We start from the raw sequence: 23,637 nt of genomic DNA on the forward strand, positions 1-23,637 counted from the left end.
AACGGGTGAACTTGCTCTTAGTGAATCAATTTTCATTCTAAAACTGACCCCATAATTTTATGATAATCCAAAATTGACCTCATAATTTCATGATATAAGATTGATGTTCATAACTTTCTATGCAAGGGTATTTTTGTAATCAATTTCATTACGATTCCTATTCCTATACTTTAGTAAACACATGAATGAGAATCAACTCTGTTTTCATTAGGGGTGGGCGTTTTCAACCGAGAGTCCGAGAAACCGGCTCGATCTGGACCAAAACCGACCATTCGGGTCGGTTTTCAAAGCTGACTTCCTTGGGTCGGGCTAAACCGAACCGATTAAAGTGTCATTCGGTTCGGTCTCTGTTTCAGTGTTTGCAGAACCGATCCGGACCGATATTTGGTACATGTTTGCATTTCTGCATTTCTACTTGTTAGTTTCGACAAGTTTATGTTTAGTTTATGCATTTATGCATTTGTAGTTTGCAGTTTTGCTTAGCTTCTGCATTTCTGCATTTATACTTTACAGTTTTGCTTTCAATTCTGCAGTTCTGCATTTTTATGTTTACAGTTTTGTTTAGTTTATGCATTTATGCATTTGTACTTTACTGCTTTAGTTTGCAGTTTGCAGTCTTTGAATCTGCAATTCTGCAGTTTGCAGCTCTAGTGAATCTGCAATTCTGCAGTTTGCATAGTTCTGGAAAAACAGTTTTCTTGGCCCGAAACACCGGACCGATTGTGTTCGGATCGGTTTCTCATCGGTTTCAACCTGCTCAACACACCGATCCGCCAGTGTCTGTTTCGGACTCGATTTTCAGCTTTTTCGGACCGAACCGATCCGAACCCAGCCCTAGTTTTCATTTCTGATTCTAACTAACAAGTAAGCAGAGGAATATGAATGACTCCTCATCTCTCTCATTCATTCTCTCTCCGATTTCTTTCCAATTCCATTCAAATTTAGTAAACGCCCCCTAAGTATTGAAAGCGGAGTTAAGAATTGAGTTAGTACTAGGCTAGTCATGCGGTACAATTCCTTGTAATGTAACTAAAAAAATATTGTTAAAATATTAATTAACTATTGTGATTCAGTAAAAATTCTGATTACCATTCATTAAAAAAAAAAAATAAGGAAAATTGCACAGCACTTAATCTGAACAAAATGGATGTTCATGATGCTAAAGAAACGAGTTCTCAATTGTAACCAAAAAAAAAAGAAACGAGTTCTCAATCGAAAAAAAAAAAAAAAATCGCATGAGTTGATCAAATGTCTCGACGCTCCAAATCCACTCGAGCGACGAATGCGTCTTCAACCTGAGATGGGTCGATCCTAAATCCAGAAACTCTTTCATTTCAACCCCAAAAATGAAGCTCACTCGTCCGCATCGTCCCCTCCCAAACCCTCTCATTCACTCTAAACCCAGAAATCTCAGTACCTCTTCCAATTCAAACCCCAAAGATAATGACGAAAACGACGACCCCCACTTCATTTCCAACCTATCCGACGTCGTTCGAGGGAAGCAGAGCTGGAGAATCGCCTTCAGCGACCCCTTCATTTCGAGCTCGTTAAAACCCCACCACGTCGAGAAGGTTCTGATCCAGAACGTAAGGAATCCCAGGTTAGCCTTGCGCTTCTTTAATTTTCTGGGCTTGCATAAATCCTTCAACCACTCAACGGCGTCGTTTTGCATTCTGATTCACGCCCTCGTTCAGTGTAGCCTCTTTTGGCCTGCCACCTCGCTTTTACAGACCCTCTTGCTTCGTGGGTTAAACCCAAATGAGGTTTTTCGGTCCCTTTTGAATTCATATAAGAAATTTAATTGCGGGTCGAGTTTGGGTTTTGATTTGTTGGTGCAAAACTATGTGCAAAATAAGAGAGTGTTGGATGGTGTTGTGGTTGTGAGGTTGATGAGGGAGTGTAAAATGGTGCCTGAAGTTAGAACCTTGAATGCTCTTTTAAATGGGTTGGTGAGAATTAGGCATTTCAATATGGTTTTGCAGCTGTTTGATGAGTTGGTCAATGTTGGTCTTCGGCCGGATGCTTATATGTACACTGTGGTGGTTAGGAGTTTGTGTGAGTTGAAGGATTTGCATAAGGCTAATGAAGTGATTCGGTACGTGGAATCAAATGGGTGTGAGTTGAGTGTTGTTACGTATAATGTGTTGATTCATGGACTCTGCAAGAGCCAGAGAGTTTGGGAGGCGGTAGAAATCAAGAATTCATTGAGTCGAAAGGGATTGAAAGCGGATATGGTTACTTATTGTACATTGGTGCTTGGGTTGTGTAAAGTGCAAGAATTTGAGGTTGGTGTGGAGCTAATGAAGGAAATGATTCAGCTGGGGTTTGTCCCAAGTGCAGCTGCTCTTTCGGGTCTTATGGAGGGATTGAGGAGGAAGGGGAAGATTGGAGATGCTTTTGATTTAGTGAACAGAATGGGAGAAGTTGGGGTGGTGCCTAATTTGTTTGCTTATAATGCATTGATCAATTCTTTGTGTAAAGACGGTAAGCTGGATGAGGCAGAATTACTCTTTGACAACATGAGGACGAAGGGTTTATTTCCCAATGATGTTACATATTCTATTTTGATTGATTCATTCTGTCGAAGGGGAATATTGGACACTGCACATTGTTATTTTAATAAAATGATCAATGCTAGGATTAGATTAACTGTATATCCCTACAATTCTTTGATAAGTGGGGAGTGCAAGTTTGGAAAGTTGAGTGTGGCGGAATCTCTCTTCAGTGAGATGATGAGTAGAAGTGTGGAACCAACTGTTGTTACTTATACGTCACTGATAAGTGGATACTGTAAAGGAGGAGAACTGCAGAAGGCATTTACACTGTATCATGAAATGATGGGAAGAGGCATTGCACCAAACACTTATACCTTCTCTGCAATTATTTCAGGTCTTTGTCGTGCAAGCATGATGGCTGAAGCAAGTAAATTCTTTGATGAAATGGTGGAAAGGGGCATTATGCCAAACGAGGTGACATACAATCTTTTGATTGATGGGTACTGTAGGGAAGGTAACATTACTAGAGCTTTTGAGTTGCTTGATGAAATGCTCAAAAGGGGTCTTCTACCGGACACATATACATATAGACCCTTAATAAGTGGTCTTTGTTCCACGAGTGGAGTGTCCGAAGCCAAAAAGTTTGTAGATGACCTTCACAAGAAGAATTATAAGTTAAATGAGATGTGCTACAGTGCACTGCTATATGGTTATTGCAAGGAAGGAAGATTATATGATGCATTAGGTGCCTGTCGTGACATGAGTGAAAGAGGAGTAGACATGGATCTGGTGTGTTATGCCATACTCATCTGTGGAGCTTTGAAACAACAGGATACCCGACAATTATTTGGTCTCATAAACGAGATGCATAGTCAAGGATTGAGGCCTGATAATGTAATCTATACAAGTATGATTGATGCATATGGGAAAACAGGAAAACTTGATAAGGCATTTGGACTTTGGGATATAATGGTTGGTGAAGGATGCTCTCCTAATGTTGTAACATACACAGCCTTGATCTATGGATTATGTAAGGCAGGCTGTATTGATAAAGCCGAGCTTCTTTGCAAGGATATGCTCGTCGGTGATGCCCTTCCCAATCATGTCACATATGGTTGTTTCCTAGATCACTTCAGCAAAGAAGGTAGCATGGAGAAAGCTGTGCAACTGCACAACACCATGCTTGCTGGGTTCTCAGCCAATACTGCCACATACAATATACTTATAAGGGGTTTCTGCAAAATGGGTAAGTTTCATGAAGCTTCAGAACTCTTGCTTGAGATGACAAACAATGGTGTTTACCCCGATTGCATCACCTATTCAACATTTATCTTTGAGTATTGTAGGATGGGCAATTTGCTAGAAGCTGTTAGGTTGTGGGATGTTATGCTAGATAGGGGTCTGAAGCCTGATATTCTAGCATATAACTTTTTGATATATGGTTGCTGTGTCACTGGAGAACTAACCAAGGCTTTTGAGTTGCGTGATGACATGATGAGAAGAGGGCTGAAGCCAAATCAAGTTACATATAACACACTAAGTCGTGGAACTTGCCTTACTAGGTAAGTACTGTCCACCACTGCTAGTCATTCTTGAAGCATCATTAATTTGTCAAATAGGTAGCCAGACATTGGTTTATTGGGTTAGTTGATAGCTTCTCTGATACTTACCAGAGCCGAATGGTTCGATTTCACAATTTTGTAATTTAGGTATACATCGGACCTTGTTGAGGTATCCGGTATTCTTTGTAATTATTTCAACCCTGTATGGTAGGTTAGGAGGTGTAGGAGTCTTAAGAGACAGTGTAATGTATCAACAAAGGAGATGAGCAACAGAGCTCAGACATGCCTGGAATTGACAGCATGAAAATAAGCCCCTTGCGAGTCTCTCTCAGGCTTTTGTTGCAACTTGTAAGCATTTTTTTTTTAGGTCACTTCAAATAGGTGGTACATACTACATACTTGGAATGAAAGTTAATCTACCTGATTTGGCTGCTGTCAGTCTTTGCAAGTCTTCGAATATATGACCTTTGATCTCACAGATGCTGTCTGTTGCAAAGTTTAAGATACTTAGGTTGCAAGTAAAGAAAATGGTGAATTTACGGATACAATAGCGTAAGTCAGGGTTGGTTGAAACAACATTTTCTAACGTTATTTTGAGCCTGCCTGTTGTGAGAGGAAGATAAGCCTGTCAGGCCCGTTTGGATGGCAGGAAATCATGGTATGGAATGAGAATTAATTTCATTTTCCATGTAAAGATGTCGTTTGGTTGTAATTAGAAATTGAAAAAGAAATAAAAAATGAGATTTGACTGGAAATTGACTCTCTCATAAAACCTGAATTGAATTACCAAGTAAGGAGTGATATTCTAATTCCATTTCCCACAATCAAAGGCAAAATTACATAAATTATCCCTCTAAAAAATTTACATTCTCTCGCCAACATTAAAATGTCATATTTGTACTTTAATTAGTAAAAAGGTGTTATTGAAAATTATAATTTTATATTTCATTCGTATGACTTACCAAACAGTACAATAGAAATGGAAAATAAATTCTATAATTTAATTTTCAGTAATGTTCCAAGCACCCACATGGATACCAACACCTATTCCATTCTATATCGGTCTGGAAAGGAAAATAAATCATTTTCCTATTTTGATATTCCTGCCACTTCAATCAATTCCACATCTCAGATTTTCACAGCTTAACAGCTCATTCGATTTTTGCTTAATTAAGGATAGCAAACCACACCTCTGAAGTTGCAAACACAAACCCAGATTTCTACCTTCAGGAGATGATACAGCTTGGTCTCCAAATATACAACTAGGACTTGACTCATCGCCCAAGTCCGTCCATCATCCTATATAAATTGAGACAACTGAATTCGTTCTACATGATAAACTTTAAATAACAAACCAAGTATCATAATTCAGTTAGGTTCACAGCCCCACAAACTATTAACATTGGCATAAATTGAAGAAAGAACAGGAAAATCGCCATTGCAAATACAACTCTCTTAGCTGGCACGACTTCTAATAACATCAAGATCCATCTCAGTTGGGTCAGTGGCCTGCAGCTCTATTTGGATACCATCCAATTCTCTCTTGAACCTGTCCTTCGAGCTTGCATAAATCATCTTGTTTCTCACCCTTGATGTATCAGGGGACCTATGTATACGATTAAGAACATAAGCAGAAATTGAAAAGATATATGGACAGTTGGAAAGTCGGAGAGTTTTAGCTTATAATATTACCATGCAATGAAGAAAATCCTGCTTTTCTGACAGTTTTCAGCAGTCACAAAGTCAAAATCATAGACAGCATATCTGCATTCATCAGCAGGAAGACTTGCGGTGAAGTCTTCATAGCTTTGAGCTGGCTCACCTAATTTCTCCACAATCACCTGCTTCTGCTTCTCCTCAATCTTGAATACTATGAAGCGGTAAGTTCGTTTGGCCTTCAAGTCCAAGAACTTTATTTTGCAATCATCATCCACAGCAAATCCCGATGCCGCATTGGCCTGATCATAGAATGAAACAGAAATAGATATTAGGTATATATCAATACCATGCAACTAGGGAACCCAACTTGTTTGCTAAATCAATACATTGTCATTTTTCAACACCAAGACATGCCAAATGCAACTAAAATGTCTTGCACAATAGAACAACTAACAACATCCAAACTGCTCTTATTCGTTACATTCAAAAGCAGCCTCAAGGTTTACAGGCTCTCCTTTTCTTATGTTCTTCCTGAGTCCAACTTCTCTTGCTACTATGACTTCCCAAGCTATAGGCACAACTCCCACCCTTTATCTGTAGGGTCCCCTTGCTTTCAATTTTGATAAATAGGGTTATGGTTGTAGCAATAAGAAACCAAAAACTAATGCAAAGAGACAGCAAGGCCCAACTCAGTGCAGAAAATAGAAAAAGAGGCTACTTGAGGCAGGTTATTTTAGTTTTTACTCATGAACACAGACTCGAAGTTTTAGACTGCCCCTGCACAAGAGCATAGGGATACAAGTTGAGCAGCTCCCATACCAATCTCCAAAAACATGCTGCTTTCCTTGCAAGCTTAATCAAACTAGAACTGAAACTTTAAGCATAGATGAAGAATCACTAGAAAGCCAACAGTGATGAGTGTTTCCGGATTAATAACCTAGAATGTAGCTCTGATCAGCTAGTTACATAAATTACAATAGTGATTACATGAATCCTAACTCCCAGTGGAAGAAAAGAAGAGAAAGCGCGGTTCTTTGCCGATATGATCATGATCAGATTTCAGTGTTATAGAATCAAAATGACAACATCAGTTTCAAATGACAGACTCAACCTATCAACTCAAACACTAAGAAAATCGAGCCAACATGCAACCATCTCCATAAAAACCAAAATTAGTGTACAAATTCGAATGATGATACATCCATCCTATAAATAAAAAATTAATCTTTATTTTTTTATTTCAACAAATATCAACTAGAAATTAAATGATCCGAAAATCAAAACAAACCCAAACTCAGATCTACCCATAACAGATCAGGGATCATAAACCAGAGATCATAGACAAAACACTTCAAACAGCAAATAATAACAGAGACCAAACAAAAAAACAAAAAACAAGGTAAAAGCAAATGCTTAGGGAGAGGAGATACTGACCATGGTTGTTGCAGAAGATTGAGGCCAAGATGAGAATGAGGTTGATGGGTTTTAGTGTGAGGGAAAATGGAGGAGTGTGGTCGATCAGAGAGAGAGAGAGAGAGACGGTGGCTCAAACTTCACACACCTCCACTCCTCTAAATATCATCATCATCATCGTGGAGGTCATGTCGTGCGTGACAACTCGGAGGGGCAAAAGTGAGCCTGTCCACTAATAGAACGACACGTGGTGATGGTTAAGAAAGGACGGTTATGCCCCTCGATTTTATGTCGCGAAATCGCGATTCGCTTTCGCCACTTTGCTTCTCGGTCCGGTTTGCGGATGGTTGACCCGCCCGACAGCCCGCACTAAATCGAATCAGAAAATGGGTGGATTTTTTATATTGTATTTTGATTACAGAAAAATGGACTTTTGGTTTATTTGCATTTTCCTGTTTGATTTAATTTTATTCGAGCTACTTGAAGTTTCACTTTTGTACTGGAAGATCGTGGTGAAAAGTTAAATTAGAGAGGAGAACTGTTCAGTTATTAACATGCACCTTTTCGAGGAGCAAATGAAAGGTTTTCTTTGCAAATTTCATATAGTGGTGCACAAGTATGCTCTAATGTAAAGTAGCCGGGTTTGCTGCACATTACTCCAATATTAGGCAAAGTATATCCCTACTGGATACTCCTTGAACAAGGCTTTGAGGAGGTCATTGTATATCTTGAAAATCAACCAGGTCATTGTATATCTTGAAAATCAACCAACTTTTTGCACATCGGATAAATCCGCTGTAGCAACTATACTAAAATTAAGGACATGAACATTTCTCACGCGCAAGTGCAATATTTGCATGTATATGGCGCTTGTAGAAATGTTGGTTAGGCAATATGTTAAATCATAACCAAATGAGGTTATGTCATAAATGCAATTTTTGTTCAACTATACATATGAAAAGAAAATTGTACAAATTAAATTAAATTATGAAAACAAAATTAATTTGGCCCTTTTTTTTATGAAAGAATATTGGCTCTAATTTTTTTTAGAAGAAGAGAGATAAGGACATTGTAAGGATATTGTAATAGATGATGTGTCTACTTGATGATAGGGGTGTGATATTTCCCTAATCAAACAAGGTTTTTGACCAGGCCTTAATCGCCTTATCTTATCTCTGCATTTGTAATTGACCGAGCTTATAATTAAATCATTCATTATGATAAAATATATATATCCAGAGCGAAGCTCCGCTTTAAAATTAATGTGTGAAGTTCGAGTTTTTGATCACTTTTTGATAGCATATCACATCTCGACCGTTCAGTTTTTAGGTACTAGTGTATAGATCATCTCTGCAAATTTTCAGCCAAATTGACGATCGTTAAGGCATCTAACTAGCTTAAACCAATGGACGGACTGAATCTGTCAACCTGAACCGTACTAGCTTTAAGGCAGTTATCAATGCCTTAACGATCATCATTTTGGCTGAAAATTTGCAGAGACGATCTATACACTAGTACCTAAAAACAGAACGGTCGAGATGTGGATATACGACCGAAAAGTGACCCAAAACTTAAACTTCACACATTAATTTTCAAAGCGGAGCTCCGCTCTAGATAGGATCTGTATATATATATATAAGTGTCACGTTCACATTACAAATGTCTGTAAAAAAAGTTTTTCATTCCCAATGGGATCATTTCAACAAAACTAATAGTGGGTTACAAAATGATGTCACAAACTCCCATTGCAGCACGGTTGAGATCTAAGCTAAACAAATCTAATTTTGTCATAGTGACATAAGTGTATCATTGATAATTTATAAATGGAAGGTAATGAGTGATTCATAAGTTTTACTTGATCAACTCTCTCTAGCGGTCTAGCCCACAAAGTGCTTTTGCAGCATCACAATTTGGTAAACAAGGAAACAAGAAGAGAAATGCGACAATGCTGGTATAGAATGATAATGCAAGCTGGTATCCAAAAAGATATCTCCCTTCGAATTTGAAACTAAATGGTTTAAGTTCCATCTAAAATTAAGAATTTACATGCTCTACCAAATTTGTCTCCTTGCCTTCAAACACCATTACAAGAATCGTGATTCAAGTAGCTCGCCTTTGCTAAAGAGTCCGTGAGCTTAAGAAGCTTCTTCATCTACATCTTGCCACCAATGAACAGGCCCTAAACCATCAAAATCAATTGACCCCTGCAAAGGAATCATACTTATAGGTGATCCGTTTAAAAATAAATGAATAAATAAATATCATGTAATATTGTCCAAAAGGTTGACGAGATCTACTTTCAGAAAGATAAACGAACTCACAGCACAAACTTCCATTTTTAAATTTTGACAACCCGGTTCAATTGGCAAATTAACGATGGATACAAACTTCACATAATGAAATCTACATGAGAGGTTTCCACTTCAACATTTATGTTAGGCCTGATAATGAAAAAATCTAGAACTGTGACAATATTTGAATCATTTAGCCTGGGCAATCAATAATTATCAAATCGGATGGACATTTCATGACCCCATCTAACCTTGACATATGTAACATAAAATACAAAATTCCAGTACCCATACAAAACAGGTGCTGCAAGACGGTGATGTTAACTGGTAACACCAGAAGAGACTGAAAAGGTAAAATTTGACTCTAGCCAATCAGATATCAACATCATCATATCGTAGACCTTTTACATTAATATCTGAGGAGTACTTGAGTTGCAAAATAATTTACTTAGCATTAGTCTTCTATCCAAAAGTGTTTGATTTAAACAGAACTTCCTAAGCTGCTGTGTTTGGAAGAAGCTTAATTTCCTGGATTTCTAAGTGAAAGACTATAAAATCACATTTTTCAAATTTTATAAATTGCAAATTCCATTCTTTGGATCACAAACTCCTTCAATCAAGCAAGAAAATTTAACTTAAAAAAATTAAAATGCATACATATATATATATACACACACATATATATATCCAATATAGATAAGCAGAGGATGAATCATAGGCTAGGGAACTAAACTATGTGATTAATCACTAGACCAGTAAACAAATGATGAATCATATGAACAACCAACTATTATACATTATATCTGAAACAAATTAAACTACACCAGGAAAACTTCCTATCAGGCAATTTCTGTCAATGAACTTGTATGATTAATTAGCACTCAAGCATTACAGTGGAACTATCAAAGTTCATTAAAACAGAGGAAGTGCATGGCAAGCACAACAAAGAAATTTCAGAGGCAGAACAAAGAATTTACTGCACCACAGGTCATTACCCAAAACCAGTATTTCATAAGCCAAATCACAACCAGAAATTCATATGTAGTAACAGCCAACATACCCTAATTCTCTTTATGTAGAAAAGAAAAACACTGAGCTAATAGATAAACCAAAGTCTATAAGCTAAAGCCTATAGCGGTAATAAAAGTAAATGAACAAACCGAGTGCCTCTATTGTTCACCCCAGGACCTTTAAAAACAATAAAATCTAACATACAAAAAAAAATAAACCTAATAAAATCTAACATTTTTAGCAAAATAACAGAGGTGAGAGAAAAAAAAAAACAAGACTATGATTTCATTCTTTAATCAGATCAAAAGCAAAAGATCATAACCATATCTGAAATGGATCAAGTTCTATTTCCATTGACATATGAACTGGGTATTCTTGCAGAAATGGGTGGGTCTATAGTAAAATAAATTAGAGCATCTAACAATGGCAGCCCACCTCAGGAAAACATCCAAAAGGACATTACAGCCTAAATGGCGAACCCGTTACTCCACATGAACATAACAACTGTTTTTCAAAGAAAACAAATATTTCAGGAAGCAGCATATTTACAAAGTTCACTCAGAATGGTAGAGAGCGAGGAATTAGGAAATGTACAGCTAGATATGCAGCGACAAGTCATATGACAAGGTTCAAAGCATGAACTTACTTTAACCTCCATAGGGGCAAATGGTTTTGAGTTTTCTGGCTGCTCAATTGGAATTTTAGGATAGTTTACACTTTCAACCTGGAATCGTATCTGTCAGTTTGAAACTATATGTTAGTATACACTTGCACTCGACAAAATTGAGCATGCATATGAATAGATCAAATCATAAAAATATGAACCTGGTCCTTCATATCAATTGAAAATTCATCATCAGAAGGCTTCCAATACCATAAGACAACATTCCTGCAGTCCTAATAGAATATTAAAAATAAAAGGAGAAAAATAAACATAAAAATAATTCAAAGAACGAACCTAAAGATATGAATATATGCTGCATGTAAAGCTCTATATGTATATCAATCAGACCAACATAGAAGGACCGGCACCTACTTTTTTGAGTCATCCTTCTTGTGGCATGGTGTAGGAAAACGATGAGTCGGTATATAAATATCATCAAAAAATCCCAGTGACACTGCCATTTGCAAATTCAAAATCAGACTATTGAAAACAATTAGAAATTAATCATATTGGCATCTCTTCAGTACATGTAATTCTCACTATACATGGCTCAGTGTAGCATTTGCAGATTCAAGATAAGAATACGGACAATTAGAAAAGATTTATTATCAGAAGTGGATCAGTGGATATGAAGCACTGAATTGCATCTTTAGTGTGAATTGCTTGGACCAAAGAGACACAGCAGAATAAACTCGAGCAGTCAGTAAAAACTAGTTTGGTAGAAGACTTACAACGTAAACCATTGGCAGTAGACTCTATGACTTTTGCAGTAATTATCTCTCCCACAAATGGACGAAACGTAATCAGTGTGAACACCACCTGCCAATATACTAGAACATATTATCAACTTGTTCCATAAATTAGGATTCTCGGAACACAGTAGACAAAGTATATCCCTTTTTTTTTTTTTTTTTTTTTTCAGAAGACACTAAGTAATCAATTGGCTGTCCCCAATACATTTAGAGCAATTACAATGAATTAGGGACGTCTGAATTTAAAAAATAATATAACAAAAACATGAAGATTGAAAACCCATTAAAGCAAACAGCTGTTTCAGATTACAGGGATAGATGTCAGAATCAACCAAAATGGCATGTGATATGAACAAAAATTGCAAATAGCACTTTCTTATGGACAAAAAAGAAAAGGTAAGTAGAGTATATACCGTTAGAGTTGGATGACCATCATTTGGTAAGATGAAGTGATCTTTAATGGATTGGATATCATAGACAGAAATGCAAAGTCCCAAATTCGAGATAACCTACGACAATTGATCAAAGAAAAAACTGTGAATGCGAAACAAAGGGCTTAACTCAAACTCCAATTTGAAAATATATAGCACTGCGAACCTTATCTAAGAATAGCTTCTCAAGCTCTCCCTTAACTGCATCTTGTAGACGAAGGCTAAGCAGAGAAGGAGGCAGACGTAATGAGTGCTCAATTCGGCTACGGTAGAACATTGGCTTTTCTTCAAGATTTATATCCCAAAAACATGTGATTGAAAATTGTTAGTTTCATTTTATGGAAAAAGTGGCATACAGAATATTTAGCTTTTAATAGTTTAGCTTAAAGTCAAAGGATGTGTACAACAAGTCCCTAGAAAAACAAAGCAATACGGCATTGATGTAAACAATCTCATAGAATGTATACACAAAACAGAAAACAAAGCAGCAGGACATTTGTATGCAAATGTTTCATCTTTATCTTGTACTTCTGTAAGCAACCTCATGGTGTTATACAAGTAAATTTTTTTCCTTAATAATTAGACAGCGTTAAGAACAAAAGCTAATAACATTAAGCATCGAACCTTAAGCGGGAAAACGTAGATAGAAAGGCCTATTGCACATAGTACAACAAACCATTATTCAGCTTCAGGAACTAAGCAAGTTTCCTTTGTTCAATAATTACAATCTAAGTCAACCATATCCATATCTGAATCTCCTTATGAGATACCATCTCAAATCCTCAACTAACGTCTAAAAGTTTGACAATCTTTCTAGTTCCAATCCAACTTGATTACTTAACTTAACAACTAGAACACAAACCTAAGTTCAGTGGCTGATCTAGGAACAACTTTATTGATTGAAAAGAAAGATACACCTAGTGAGGGAGTTGATGGCAATTACTCATTGCAACGGATTTGGGAAATACCTTGGATTGAACTCTGAATTTAGAGGCTCAAAAAATCATGCTCAGGGGATGGGCAGAGCTCTATCTATCCCCAGCAGGGAAAAAAAATCTTGTAAAAATGTAGTCTTGGCTATGCCTACATACACAATGTCCTGATATAAACTCCGAAGGGCCATTGTGGAGAACTAAGTAGTTTATTGGCGAGGTTTTTGGTGGAGTAGTAGCCTAGATAAGAAGGGAATGCATTGGGGAGCTTGGTCTCATCTTACTGGGATTCAATACTGCCGAGTTAGCTAAAACCTAAAATTGGTTGGCGCCTGGTTACTAATCCACAAGGGGTGCTAATACCGAACCAATTAAACTATACAGAAGCAAGATTAAATCAATTTAACACTAAGAAATTTATATTACAGTGGTGGATTCAGGATTCCAAGTTCGGAGGGGCTTGGACTTCTTAACAAAGTGAAGGAAAAAAGAAAAAAAATAGTTCTGAGGCCTTCTTCTCACTAACCTCACTGCTTATCATGAATCTGCAATTGACCATTTCAACCAGTTAATCACCTAATCAGAAATCAACCCATTGCAATTAATCAATTATACCATCAAGAATTCAAGATTCAAGATCAACTCATTCAACTGGAAATCCGAAATCAACCCATTTCAACAATTCAAGGCTAACATTACCTTAGTTAAAAACCAACAAGTCACAAGATCAAATCGACAAATCATCAAATGGAAATCGATTAATCATTAATCGAAGTATCGAACACTAAATTACAGAAACCCAGAACAGCACAACTCCAGAAGAGAGCCTGGAGGCGGAGACGGGATGCTGGAGCAGCTGGACAGAGACAGACTCTCCAACCCCGAGTTCGGCGGTGGCCGGTGGGGCTTGAAAGGCTGGAGCCTGGAGGTGGAGCTCGGATCGGATTGAGTCGGGAGTGCTGCTTCCAGCCTCGCCGGTTGCCGAGTCGGGACTCGGGAGTGCCGGAGTGCTCCAAGGACTCAAGTTCAAAGTGTTCGGCGGAGGAGAGAACTAGCCCAAAAAAAAAAACCTATATACCCTACAAAATCCCTAAATCTAACTACACATCGAAGCAACTAAACCCTTGTAAAGTGCTAAAACCCTAAACGTTTTCCCCAGTCACTATCCGGTTAGAGTTCATTGAACAATGATCATTGAAGAAGATACTTACGAAGATGAAGAACGACGGCAACTGCTTGTGCGGAGACAACGGCAAGGAGCGTGAAAAGTGAAATTGGAAGCAGAGGAGGCGTAAAAACTATTCACTGGGCCGAGTACTCATGACAAACATCTTTATTGATCCATGTTTTTTTTTTTTTTTTTTTTTTTTGTCAAATTACTGATCCATGTTTTCAAATTTAATTTCCTCTAATATGTTTATCTTTATCTATAATATTATTAAGATAGAATGTTTTATCAGTCAAAATAGAAAAGATGTATTAAAATAATTCTAAAATATTAAAAAACTTTTAACACTCATCAAATAGATAGGGGTAAAGGGACTAAACTATCTATTCCTAAATGGTAACGAAGCAAAAACCCTAAGAGCGTCTCTCTAGCCGCTCCAAAAGCCCTTACCCTAAGATCGGCGCCCCGCGCTTCATCTATTCCCCAACTGTATCATGTCCTCCATTGATGCGGTTACGGCTAGCTTCGCCACCTCCCTCGCTCTTGCTAGTACGGATGTGGTTGATATCTCGCACTTGAACGGTGCCGAATATCGACGTCCCTCTCAGGCTTATCTCTTGGCAAATCCCTTGACCAAGAAGCAGTTTGGATCTCCAGATTTGCAGCGTCACTTCAGACGTGTATGGGTTCTTGATGGAGGATTTCGGGTCCATGACAGAACCCAGAATCGTTTTGTCTTCACCTTTGACATGAAGAAATATCGTAATAAGGTACTTCGAGGAGGTCCTTGGTACTTCAACCGGGCTCCAGTTCTCCTGCAGGAGTATGATGGTATGGAGGACCCTCTAACCATCCCCATGAAAACACTGTTTTTCTGGGTTAGCATCTCCGGCATCCCTCCTGCGTTGGAAGTAAGAGGTATTATTATGAATGTGGCATCGCTGGCAGGAAAGTTTCTGGAGTTTGATCAAAAACTTTTCAACAACACGGGTAAAATCAGGGTTCATGTAGCCCATGATATCTCCCTCCCGTTTCATTTAAAAAAAACCCTAAAGATCATTGCTGGAGTGATCAAAGAGATCACGTATGTTTTTGAGAATTTGATGGGAAAATGCAAAGACTGTAATCTGATTGTTCATGAGCAGGGTTCCTGCCCTAATTCTGCAGCCCAGGGACTGGAGGAACAGGTCAAAGTCGAAGAGCCAACCCGGCTCGCTCTTGCCTCTCGATTCCCGGGTTTTACTGATCTGCGTTTTCAAGATGGAGCATTCCGCTTTCATGGCGTGCAAGCACCTATTCTGCCTCCCATTGCACGCAATCTCTTTGGCACTCCTACTCCTCACAGGCAGCGTAAACCTATCGTGATTCAACATGAGGATCTCAAGCAGGCTGATAGTACTTTGGCTTTGGTCCCAATTACTGCTGAACAACAAACAGGCAAACGGAGTCGCCCTACTACATCGTACACTTCTCCAAAGAAACTAAAATGGTTGTTCCAGGAAGGTAAGCCTGCTACTAGTCCATCCATGCTCCAAAAGAGGCTGAAAGTGCCTGAATTCCACACCAAATTCTCTGCAAAATCTCTCGGCTTGATCGAGGCGCCGGAGGGAGTTCTGATTCCTAAGGAAAGCCTAATCCTACAGGAAGACTCAATGCCGATCAAAAAGAAGAAAGGAAGGCCGTTGGGATCAAAGAACAAGAATCCTCCCAAGAATAAAAAAGTCTCTACTGAAGACGTGCTAAGTGTGTTATGCCCCAGCAAACCTCCAAGCCCTAGTGCTAAGGGCAAGGAGAAAATTTAGTTTAGTTATGTTCTTTTGAATGTTGCCTATTTACGTGTTTTGTAACATAGTTTATAGGCTTTCTTGAATAAGAGCATGGGTACCGTCAAATGATCGGACCTATTCTATGTATCGCTGTGGTTTGCGCCACAAACTCTTTATCTACCCTTCGATGGTAGAGGAAGGATATGTAATGGTCCTTTCTGGCCTTAGTATTAATATATCGACATGATATTTCTTCAAAAAAAAAAAAAAAAAAAAAGATAGGGATAATATAGTCAAAGTATAAAATAAAAAGAAAATATAAAAACAATACAGAAAGTGAAAACAAATAAGTGTGCATAAGTGTCACTTTGAAACTTTAATTAGTCAAAAGACCACCTAATTTTTCTTATACAAATAAGGCCACTTGCATCATCAAATTTCTTCATTCATGACGATTTTGCCCCTCCACTTAACAAAACCGGCTCACAATCCTCACATATATGATATCTCTCTCTCTCTCTCTCCCCGACTTTCCCTTAGAAGCCCTCTTTCTTCCTCTTCATCCTCCGACGAACCACTCGTCGATTTTGTTTCTCTAGCTTCCGGCGACGACGTCCAAGACGACTACGGCTATGGACGAAACCATTAGATCCGGTGACGATGCTCGAGCTCTAACTAACCTGATAGCTTCTCGGTCTCACCAACCTCACCTACTGCTAGCCGCTCGATCTCCAGATCTTCGCCATTCCCGACCCCAAGCTCAATCTAGCTCTAATCGGCGACTCGTTCGTAATGTCAATCTGATATCCTTTTAGTTTCTACACTTTTTCGATTTCAATTTCTTTATTTTCTTCATAGCGATAGGTCATTACTAGATTCCGGAGCTTTTCATTTTGCTTGTACTCAGTTATGGAAATTGTTAGGATTTTGGTTAGGCATTTGTGAAATTGAACACATTGATTTACTGGAACTGCTTGATTTTGATGTTTTGATGGCCTTATCTCAACGAAGCTCCGCTCAATATCTCCGGCAACGATCCGATTGGCTTCTCTCTGCCGAATAGGTACGGAGATGTGGATCTTGTGTTCAGTTTTGATTAGTGTTTTTTGATAATGGAGATGAAATTAGGTTATCAAAATCAATGATCTCCAAGTAGATGGTTTGGTTAGAATAGGTGATTTTTGGTTATTTAAGTAGAAATTGTGCTTCTGCAGTTTCATTTCCTATTCTTTCTTAAGAATCCATGGATTTTATTTGTTCATTGGTTTTGAAATGTAGAGAGCTTTTGCTTGTCGTAATCGTATGCCATGGGTTTGAAGCATGTTGTTCATGTGTTTGCAATAACTGAGAATGTAAAGGCGGTTCTAAAGGCTTATTTAATTTTTTTTTAATGACTAAAATTGCTAAATATCTCTACAAAAGTACAATACGGATAAATGTCCAACTCTTCATAATTTGAACCACTAGAGCAGCATCTGTTAACTACAGATGCCCTCCCCATCTTCTGATCTACATAGATACTTTGCTTTAATTTACTCTATGATGATTCTAACAACCTTTTTGGTTCTCCCATCAGAGGTAGTCCCAATTACATTGGCTGGTCTAATTCCTCTAGAGCTTTGTGGTTGCTCTGAAGATGGAAGGAGGTCAGCACTCCAAGATGCATTGCTCTTCCGTTCGCCAAGGTTATCAACTAAAGGCTAGGCTTATTTAATTAGTTTGTGAACTTTATAAGAGAATGCACTTTATGTAGTATATTGCTGTTTGTTTATATTAATGATCCTCAGCCATATTTTATTCTTGTTTTGTTGGCATTCTATTTCCTAGTGTTTTATTCATATTTGTAACATTTTGTTCTTATTAAAGGAAATAAGATGATGAATAGTTCAAATTTTAGATGTCGTATTCAAGGTTTGTTGTTTTGTATGTCTTCTGGTTTTATTACGTTTCAGTAAGTATATAATCTTTTCCCGATAAAAAATGCACAAGGAGAATTAAGGATTAGTACATGGAAACTAATAAGATTCTTCATAGGGCTTTCAATGGTATTTATCTAGTTTTAGATTCATGTGTTTTCATTCACGCCTGCCTACTGATCTTTGTCATATCTTTGTTCTTTCAAAAATTCTTTTATTAACTGTTGTAGTGGCTTTTCAACACAGTGATTGTAGCTTTCTATCCTTAAATTGGTATCTTTTCAAGCTGATGTTAGTAGCTTTTTTGTTTTCATTTTGATTAATTTCAAGTCAGTAGCTCTCTGTAACTATTATAGTGATTTTTCAACACAATGATAGGAGCTGTCTATGCTTATGCTAGTATCTTTTTAAGCTGATGCCAGTAGTTTTTTTGTTTTCATTTTGATTGATTTCAAGTTGTTTTCTGTTAATAGCTTATCATATTGAAAAATTAGGATTCTATATGAAATTTAGTTTTATTTTTGTTGTGATTTCGTATATGTAGCATTTCTTGTTTGAGATTTGTGTTACACTATCAACATGGATAATCAATTGGTTTTGTTGCAATTAGTATCTATGTTAGTAGCTTTTTATTACTGGGCTAGTATCTTTCTACATATGTCATAGTAGCTTTCTGTATCTATGTTAGTATATTTTAGATTGCTTATATCTAAATATCTAGTTGATAAAGATTGCTTGTTTTGTTGTATTTTTGTTTTTGCAGAATTCTTCCCCTTTGCAGTAGTAGAATCCAAAAATCATGTGAATTTGGGTAGTGAAGCCTCCATTGACCAAGATATCATCTGGCCAACCAAATAAAGTTGAAATGAAATCTGGTGCTGAAGGTGGCAAAATAATGCCTCTATGGTTAGTGTAGTGTGGTAGAGCTTGACAAAAAGAAACATCAACAGTGGTCATCTGAAAAATGACAGTAGCATTACAACATTGATAGTTGCTTTATGTAACTATTGTACTAGATTTTCACAGCTATGGTAGTGACTTTTTACAACTATGGAAGTAGCTTTTTACATAGTTATATCATTGTTGAATCCTGCATATTTTGTGTATCATTGAATATGTTTTGTGTTCTCTATTACAGTAGCATTTTTATTTTGGTTGTATCTTTTAAATTTCCATAGCTTTGTAGTTTTTTAGAATTGCTTTTTCAGTCTCTGGGAGTAGCTTTTGTTCTGCTTGGTAGTAGTTTTTGTTCTGTTTGGTTATTGTTTTTGCTACTGGTGAGAGTAGATTTATTGTGTTAGTGACAGTAGTGTTTGTTGCTGGTGACAGTAGTGTTTGTTGCTGGTGACAGTAGCTTTTGATGTTAGTGACAGTAGCGTTTGTTGCTGGTGACAGTAGCTTTTGGTGTTGGTGACAATAGTTTTTGTTGGTGAAGAGAGTAGCTTTTGGTTTTGGGGAGCATAGGTTTTGTTGCTGGTGACAGTAGTTTTTGTGACATCGCCGAAGGTTGCCGGAAATCTCACTAGAGTGGCTTTTGTTGCTAGCGATAGTAGCTTTTGTTGCTGGGGACAGTAGCTTTTGTGGTTGCCGGAGTTCGTCGGAGTCCAGCCGGAAGTTGGCCAGAGACCCGCCGAAGTTGACCGGAGACCTCGCCGGAGAGGAGATAGAGAATGAATGTTGATTTTGTACTCTAGTGACATTTATGTAAATATATTGGTTTTCAATATCCAAAATATAACATCTTTTTTAATCTAGTGGCCTTATGAAGGAAAAAACTAGTTGGTGGCCTTATGGCTAAAAAAACATTCTAAGATGCACTTATATGTAATTAACCCAAAAAACTAGTTAGTTCCATGAAAAAGTGTCCACTCTCTGTTTATAAAACAGTTTGTTATGTGTGGAACCCGTCAAGTTATAATCAAAAGTGTTGGAAAGTGACTTTTCAAATTTTTATACTATATGCTAACATTAAATTATATTATGTTTATTGGCCTAAAAAAAATTATATTATCATGTTTAAGGGATATGAATGTAAACAACAAAATCAAAACCATATAAATACTGAGAAATTCCCATCACAAATAACTATATATTCAATTAACTTCTCATTAGCTGCACCGACTTTGCACATGTTATTCGCACTAACTTCTCCCACATCATTTTCCATGCCTATAGAGAATATCTGGTTTTCTCAATTTATTATGTTGTAGTACATTTTTGATAGTTTTTGTATATTTAATTTCCTCTAATATTTTATTTTTAGGTTGAAAGATGTGGTGTATGATTGTATGGTAATTTAATGGAACTCACAAAAAGAAGAGCTAATTGATAAAACTTTATGATACTGTTGATGAAATTTAAAGGATACAAGTATTCCTATATTGTCATTTAAAGGTGAGCCCTCAGTTTTCCTTATTATTGTCTCTTAAATAAACAATACATGAAAGTAATATGATCCAAACTAAAGCATTCGATGCAAGTGAAAAGATGACAGTGAATAAGTAATGTTGGGTTTTTAGACATGTGAAATGCGCTAACTCAATATGTACTTAAAAAATAAAGGATGATTTTATTTTACTTAATTTTACTATTTTTTAAAAATCTCAGTCACATGTATTAAATTTAAAAAATGAATCTATAATAATTTAAAAGTGTGCATATACCCAAACTAGAATAAAATGGCCTTAGATATAAACTAGGGGCTCTACCTCGAAGAGCAGAGCCTTTAGGGTTTTGAGCAAAGCACGGCAGCGGAAAACTTTCCGATTGCCATCTGTCTTTCTGGCACCGGCGAGGTGTCGTGGCATATAGTGGGAAAGCTGGGCGCTGCAGCTCAGCACTGCGTGGTGGTGAAGGGGATCGAAATTTTCTCTGTCTCAGTTTGATTGTAGGTTACAGCGCACGAATCAATTGAGGAGCGCGTGATCGGCGTCAAGTCCAGCTTGTAGATCGAGGATTGCATATCGGTTTTTTTTTTTTTAATCCCCTGCTTACTGCTTTTGCTCGGGTTACTCTGGTGGTGGACGATCTCTAATAGCCGATGCAGAACCGAGTTGGTTTTTTGCCAGGGAATTGATGGCATGATGCCGTGCTGGAAGGGCCGACCACCTAAGGTGACAGTGGCGCGCATGGCAGAAGATGAACTATGCTTCTGCTAGGGTTGCTTGTGTGTAGGTTTAGGCTTTTGGGCCTAGACTCGTATATGGGCTATCTAGGCCTAATCCATAGGCTTTCAAAAAGGGTTTCTTGCCACTCTCACTTATTACTTAGTGGATTGGGATGGTTGGCCTAACAATTGGACATTCTTGGGCTTCTAGGTTGGTTTAAGGTCTTCAAATGCCTATTTATTAGGATCAAGGCTTCTATTGGAGTTGGTAACTATCCTCAATGGCAGACACACCTTAAGCGGATTATGGATGAGAAGTACTCGTATTTGTTTGCTGGGACGTGGCATTCTGTTGGTAGTACAATTGAGTGATTGTAATGGCTTGGCCTAAGAATTGGACATTCTTGGGCTTTTAGGTCGATATATGGTCTCCAAATGCTTATCTATTCGGATGAAGGTTGTACATGCACGGCATTGCCAAGCATAATGTCACGCCCCTGATTTTTAACACAAATAAAAATCGATACATAATCTCATAATTATACATGCGTGAACGTCCAGTTATCAATATCAAATACCTGGAAACTTTTTCCCTTTAAACTACACACATATTGATGCTCTGAACCTACTATGTCAATATTGACCCACTCCACAGAGTCATATATTACAGAAGCTTACGAATTAAATCGTCAACAACAAGATAAAACGTAAATGCTCCTCAGAGCTCACTACAAGCGGAAGTCTTTATAACGGTAAAGTCACAAAATTGGCTTCCTACTATAATGTTGCCAACACGTCACATCAGGTTCAGCCACGATTACCCTGACCTGCAGGATTAACCTCTACACCGTTTGAATGGTGCACCAGGTTGCCACACAACAAACCCGGTAAGCTTTTGCAAGCCCGTATGAGTAAACTCAAAGCCACAAAACAGAAACACATTCTTAAGTCACCTCAACCTAACCATGATAAGCACATAACTCACAACTACAACCATCTGTTTCAAAATCTTCCATAACATGCTTACGTAGGTCAACTCGTTATTAAACTACATGCTCAGATTCTCAACCTAGCATCCTATTACACAAATTTCCCATCAAACAAAACCTCCTCAGATAATGTTTGGAAATCCCTTGACGCACAATGGCTAATCACAAGGATCACTCTCGTTTCCTTCCCACCGGAAGTCTTTGTCATCAACATGACATCAAGGTGAAAACAATGAATCACCTTCCTATTCTCACACAGAGCACAATCATCACCACTAAGGTCTTCAAGATAAATCAAACCATCAATCAATAAGATCAAGAAGAAAACAAGGCAATTACAATTCAAAACAAGCAAAACAAGTCATAGTAATCATCATAACCCCACACTCCGACATCCATAGGTAGCTCTGACTATCACAGCAGTCCTCTCGATCTTTGTTAACTTAATAACAATTCAACTCCGCTACCGAGCTGTCATCACATAGATTTCACCGATCATCACACAGATAGTCATCATCCTACTGATCATCACACAGATAGCAATCATTACACAGATTCATCACACAGATATCGCCGGTCATTACACAGATAACGATCATCACACAGATACCGCCGGTCATCACACAGATTCATCACACATATAGTAATCATCACAAAGACTAATTACTGGTCATCATACAGATAGCAATCATCACAAAGACTCATTACTGGTCATCACACATATAGCAATCATCACACAAACTCATTACTAATCATCACACAGATAGCAATCATCACACAGACTTCACCGATTTTTCACACAGATAACCCTACACAAACTTTACATGATAATCATCACAAAGATTCATCACACTGATGTCATCGATTCATCACACTGATATTCCTACACAAGCTTTACCATATCTTAAATCTCACTTAAGACGATCATATTAGACCCATGGTATCTCAACACATGATATTCTACAATCACAACTCAATACACAATTTCCCCAATCATCACACAATTAGTAATCATCCAACTCATCACACAGATTCCACCCATACATATATATATATCACGCAAATATATATACATGATCATCCACTCAGGAATGCCACTAATACCACTATAGTCACAGTTAATCCCATAACTCCAAAACAATATGGTAATTAGGCTCATAACAAATATCGTGAGATTTACTCACCTCAGAATCCCGCTGCGTCTTCACACACTAACCAAGACAACACAAATCGCTGCAATCCGCTCAACACAAGCCTGTCAAGTACCTAAACACATAAGGTCTTGACTTAGTAACGATTCATATTTGATTTAAGTCTGAAACCCCTGTTTTGAACTAAAATCCCCAAAGTGGCGCCAATCGAGGCAAAACCACATCCGAGACCTCCCAAAGTCTCCGGAATACGTCCACGATCGATATGACCAACCCACAAGTCGATCGGACGCTCGAATCCTCACAGATCGAATAAATTGATTGGTATGAA

General features: G+C 37.7%; 3 protein-coding genes and 1 long non-coding RNA gene across 4 annotated transcripts; 2 read left to right on the plus strand and 2 right to left on the minus strand.

The window, feature by feature from the left end:
• The first annotated feature begins 1,226 nt into the window (after positions 1-1,226).
• Positions 1,227-4,514, plus strand: LOC133734392 (putative pentatricopeptide repeat-containing protein At5g59900). Its single transcript, XM_062162035.1, has one exon. It carries the CDS (start codon positions 1,347-1,349, stop codon positions 4,059-4,061), a length of 2,715 nt encoding a protein of 904 aa, XP_062018019.1. The 5' UTR covers positions 1,227-1,346; the 3' UTR covers positions 4,062-4,514.
• An 865-nt stretch (positions 4,515-5,379) lies between these two features.
• On the minus strand, positions 5,380-7,308 carry LOC133734064 (actin-depolymerizing factor 2-like). Its single transcript, XM_062161717.1, has 3 exons — positions 7,151-7,308; positions 5,750-6,015; positions 5,380-5,663 (listed from the first exon to the last, which is right to left on the minus strand). Exons 1-3 carry the CDS (start codon positions 7,151-7,153, stop codon positions 5,513-5,515), a joined length of 420 nt encoding a protein of 139 aa, XP_062017701.1. The 5' UTR covers positions 7,154-7,308; the 3' UTR covers positions 5,380-5,512.
• A 1,796-nt stretch (positions 7,309-9,104) lies between these two features.
• LOC133733392 (DNA-directed RNA polymerase III subunit RPC8) lies at positions 9,105-13,126 on the minus strand. The gene is made up of 7 exons (XM_062161025.1): positions 12,445-13,126; positions 12,261-12,356; positions 11,827-11,914; positions 11,468-11,549; positions 11,257-11,320; positions 11,078-11,167; positions 9,105-9,333 (listed from the first exon to the last, which is right to left on the minus strand). Exons 1-7 carry the CDS (start codon positions 12,553-12,555, stop codon positions 9,265-9,267), a joined length of 600 nt encoding a protein of 199 aa, XP_062017009.1. The 5' UTR covers positions 12,556-13,126; the 3' UTR covers positions 9,105-9,264.
• Positions 13,127-16,667: 3,541 nt separating this feature from the next.
• LOC133733968 (uncharacterized) lies at positions 16,668-19,195 on the plus strand. The gene is made up of 3 exons (XR_009857994.1): positions 16,668-17,207; positions 17,721-17,829; positions 18,824-19,195. It is a non-coding gene; the product is annotated as an uncharacterized LOC133733968 (long non-coding RNA).
• The last annotated feature ends 4,442 nt before the right edge of the window (positions 19,196-23,637 follow it).

This window comes from Rosa rugosa, chromosome 2 (assembly GCF_958449725.1).
Source record: "Rosa rugosa chromosome 2, drRosRugo1.1, whole genome shotgun sequence".
NCBI classification, from domain to species: domain Eukaryota; kingdom Viridiplantae; phylum Streptophyta; class Magnoliopsida; order Rosales; family Rosaceae; genus Rosa; species Rosa rugosa.

Coding starts and splice junctions, on each gene's coding strand:
- LOC133734392 (XM_062162035.1), top strand. CDS start 1,347: ATGAAGCTCACTCGTCCGCATCGTCCCCTCCCAAACCCTCTCATTCAC.
- LOC133734064 (XM_062161717.1), bottom strand. Junction 5,664..5,749: donor AGGATTTTCTTCATTGCATG/GTAATATTATAA, acceptor TCGTATACATAG/GTCCCCTGATACATCAAGGG.
- LOC133733392 (XM_062161025.1), bottom strand. CDS start 12,555: ATGTTCTACCGTAGCCGAATTGAGCACTCATTACGTCTGCCTCCTTCT. Junction 12,357..12,444: donor AGAAGCTATTCTTAGATAAG/GTTCGCAGTGCT, acceptor CAATTGTCGTAG/GTTATCTCGAATTTGGGACT. Junction 11,550..11,826: donor TACTGCCAATGGTTTACGTT/GTAAGTCTTCTA, acceptor TGCAAATGGCAG/TGTCACTGGGATTTTTTGAT.